This window comes from Poecilia latipinna, unplaced genomic scaffold (genome assembly GCF_001443285.1).
Source record: "Poecilia latipinna isolate Pla-1442-1.1 unplaced genomic scaffold, P_latipinna-1.0 Scaffold1326, whole genome shotgun sequence".
NCBI classification, from domain to species: domain Eukaryota; kingdom Metazoa; phylum Chordata; class Actinopteri; order Cyprinodontiformes; family Poeciliidae; genus Poecilia; species Poecilia latipinna.
The window spans coordinates 138644-142212 of NW_015113942.1; the positions used below are offsets into that span (position 1 = coordinate 138644).

The 3569-nt window shown below is 39.7% G+C and overlaps 1 protein-coding gene across 1 annotated transcript in view; it reads right to left on the bottom strand.

Moving 5' to 3' along the window:
* The window catches only part of LOC106961708 (ephrin type-A receptor 3-like), a 116116-nt gene extending 115136 nt beyond the window's left edge, over positions 1 to 980 (bottom strand). The window contains exon 1 of the mRNA XM_015055620.1: positions 785 to 980. Coding sequence (XP_014911106.1) covers positions 785 to 902 — 118 coding nt within the window. The 5' untranslated portion in view covers positions 903 to 980. The remainder of the gene's footprint in view (positions 1 to 784) is intronic.
* Positions 981 to 3569: the final 2589 nt, after the last annotated feature.

Genomic DNA, 3569 nt, shown 5'->3' on the forward strand with positions numbered 1-3569 from the left:
TGTTTAGGGGTGGTGTTTTTTGTTTTTTTTTTTTTTTTTTTTTTTTTTTGGGGGGGGGGGGGGGGGTAAGGGAAGGAAAATAACTTCTGGATTTAGTTCAGCTTCCCGTGAAGACAGCCCAGCTCCCATGTTTCATTCCAACAAGCAGTCAAGAGTAGTTAGAGAGTAAATGTATTGGCTAATTTCAGGCTGAGCATCGATGTTAATACAATAACCCGGAGAGGCTCAGCAGCAGCGTGTGACAAATTTAATGTAATTGCTGCTCCTCATTTGCAGACTGAGGCAAGAGAAGCAAAAGAAGAAAAAAAGAAAACGAAAATCACTATTTATCTGTATTTAAAAATGAAGATATCAATAATTAAGAAATGTTTTGGCAGATATGTGAATGTTTGGAATAATCATGATTAAGTTAAGTCGGGGGAAGATTTGTAACGTTAAAAAGAGAGAGAGAGAGAAAAAAAAACCTTTCTCGGTGTCAGAAAGTGAAATGTCTCCAGTCATCTCTAGCTGTCTCTCACTGTACATACAATACAAATTTAATGTCAGCATGCTCGGGCAAGAGAAACGTGACGAACACACTCCCCGCTTCTCTCAATGCATGATTTATAACCGAGACGAGCACTTAACGGGAGTCTGTGCCGCCGCGCCGCGCAGCGCTCCGCTCCGCTCCTTCCCCGGGAAGAGGGACCGCCGGGATTACGGGGCTTCCCATCCGCCGCCGACACGGCGCGCGAACACCCAAGTCATCCCCACTCAACTCCTTCCCGAAGCCTCGCACACCCACCTTCATTCTCCGGGTAATTCCGTAAGGCCGTGCTCGGCGGAGACGCGTGGAAAACGAGGAGAAGGGAGGACAGCAGGGGAAGGGATGGATAGATCCACGGGACGCGTGGTGGTGCCATTTTCAGGCTGCGCTGCGCCCTCGCTGCATCCCTGTTGGCGGTGTCGAGTCGTTGAGCGCAGCCTTGCGATTGAGTGGGAGAAGGAGAGGAGAGAGAGAGGAGGAGAGGCTGGGAAGGAGGGTCCACAATCAGCAAAGTCCTGTCAATCAGTCTGACTGTGGTGTGATCCAGAGAGAGGCCTGTGGGGGACTTGACAGTTTTACACTCTAACAAATGATATTTGATTATCATGCGAGTTTTAAAGTTCTGTTTTATAATTGATGGAAAATAACAACACTTAGGGGGAAACTACACAATTTCTTAGCAGAACAAGTAAAAAAAAAGAGAAGAGAACATTAAACAATAAAAAAAGGGAATAAGAATTGTTATAAAAGAGAAATTTAAAAGGCATAAAGTCAGGATATCTCCCAAGGAGTTGACATTTCCACAAAAGACAGTGCCTTGAAAACATTTTCATACCCTTTTGGCTCACATTTATCTGCACTACTCACACCGAGAGGCTGGAGAGGCGACTTTATGAGGTAGACCAACATGGAGTGGTGTCTGGTTGTGAATAGGATGGAAAATAATGGTTTGAAAAAAATTGTCTACAAATAATTATCTGGAAACTATGAGGGATGCATTCACATTCAATCCCCCTGAATTAAACTTCTGTGGGACCAACATCTGCTGCAGTTACAGCAGCAGGTCTTGTTTAGTAAAATCTGTTTTAGTTTTCTACATCTACATAAATATCTGCCCATTCTTTGCAGTCTCAGTCAGACTGAATGTATTGTATGTTATAACACCAGTTTTCAAGACTTGGTGAGACTCCGTATTGTACTTAGCCACGTGATTTGACTGGGTCATTGCAACAAAAAAAAAGTATGCTTCGATCCATTGTTGCCCTGATTGGTACATTTAGGATTGTTTTGCTAGAAGGTGAATCTCTGCTCCAATCTAATGTCACATTTTCATCTAAAATTCAAGCGTAATCGGCCACCTGACCAGAGCACATTTCCACATGTTTGCAGTGCATGGCTCACAGGAAACAAGAAACAGACTCCTTATGTCTTTCTTTTCTTCAACAGTGCGTTTTGTCTTATCACTCTTAAATGTATGACTGATAGTTATCCAGTCACCAAATTCTTTTGCTGGTGCAATAGCTAATGTTTCATATCAGAGCTAAGGGTTGTGAGTACAAATCGATACAACAAACCTTTTTGTTTTTCTTTTGAAAACCATTCATCTTCCTCCTGTGTTGTTTATATCCCTTAAAAAGCAAACAAATATAGAAAAGCTGTTAATTGAAGATGTGACAGAATTTGAAAAAGCTCAAGAGGTGTGATTTCTTTTCAAAGGCAATGTTTTTGACAAATCACATGAAATTAATCGAATGAATGATTTAGCAAAAAAGCTTCAAAAATTACAGCTTTTGTTGTTTTATAAAAAAAAAAAAAGTTCAGTTCACTAAAAATAAAATCACACCCACAGAACCAGAACATTGCTTGCAGGAACAAACCGTGACAAAACCAGACCTCTCATTACCAATCCTCTGGGTTGGGATCACCTGGATAAACAGTCCCTTCCCACAGTTTTTTTTTTTTGTTGTTTTTTTTTTTTTTTGAAAACACTGTCAATTATTTTGATAAGTGACACGGCTCATGGCAATTACTGCTTGGCTCGCCTCGTTCTTCTCCGGGCCTTCGCCCAGCTGTTGATGCTGTTCCACTGGATACCAGCAGTATCAGAGAATGCAGATGCTTTATGGAGATTTATTCAACCCATGTTATATGTATGGGACACCCTGCATGTCTGCATGTGCAATGTTTTAGTGAATGCAGCTGTTGGAAAAAAAAAAAAATAATAATGAGTGGAAGTTGTCTTGGGAAATGTTGGAGGAAAAACTGAGGTTAGGAGGTTAGGTGTGCAATCTTTACCACACCATGTAACACAGCTACGGCTAAATGTTAGGTTTAGCAGCAAAATAAACATGATGGAAAGTTTCGTTTTTGATGCAAATTTACAACAAGTACGTATGGAATACTTTAAATTAAGTTTTAAATGATTTAGTAGAAGTACCATGCTGCGGTTTTTGCAGAGTTGTCAAAAGTATTTGACACTGCGGATCATAGTCTGTTATGTCTAGACTTCATGACATTGGCTGTTCAGACCAAACTGTTTGCTAGTTTTCAGACAGTTTTCCTGGTGGAATAATGCTGTGTGTTAAAAACTCCACAATTGCTCCTCTTGTTATCTTGATGTCACAAAAGGTGTGCCTCCAGGCTCTGTATTAAGTCCTACAGTCTTTGCAATTTATATTAAGAAGTTGGAACAAAATGCAGGTGTTACATCTCCATACTGATGACACCGTCATACAAACACAGTTGCCATAGTTTTTAATCATCTACTGTCTGTCTTTGACACAACTTGGTCACATGTTTTCCATCTCACATTGGTGCTTATTACTGATAGGTATTGCAGACAGGTAAAAGAATTTGCAATTTGTGTCTGGCATTTTCAATCAATACAAATCTTTCAAGTCATATATTGATAATAAAAACTTTTTTTTTTTTTTTTTTTTAGAAAAATAGGATATGTCAATTAATAAAACAGCCTCTGATCACAATATTGTATTACTTCAGCAAAACTCACCGTTTTTTTTTTTTTTTTTAGAAAAATAGGATA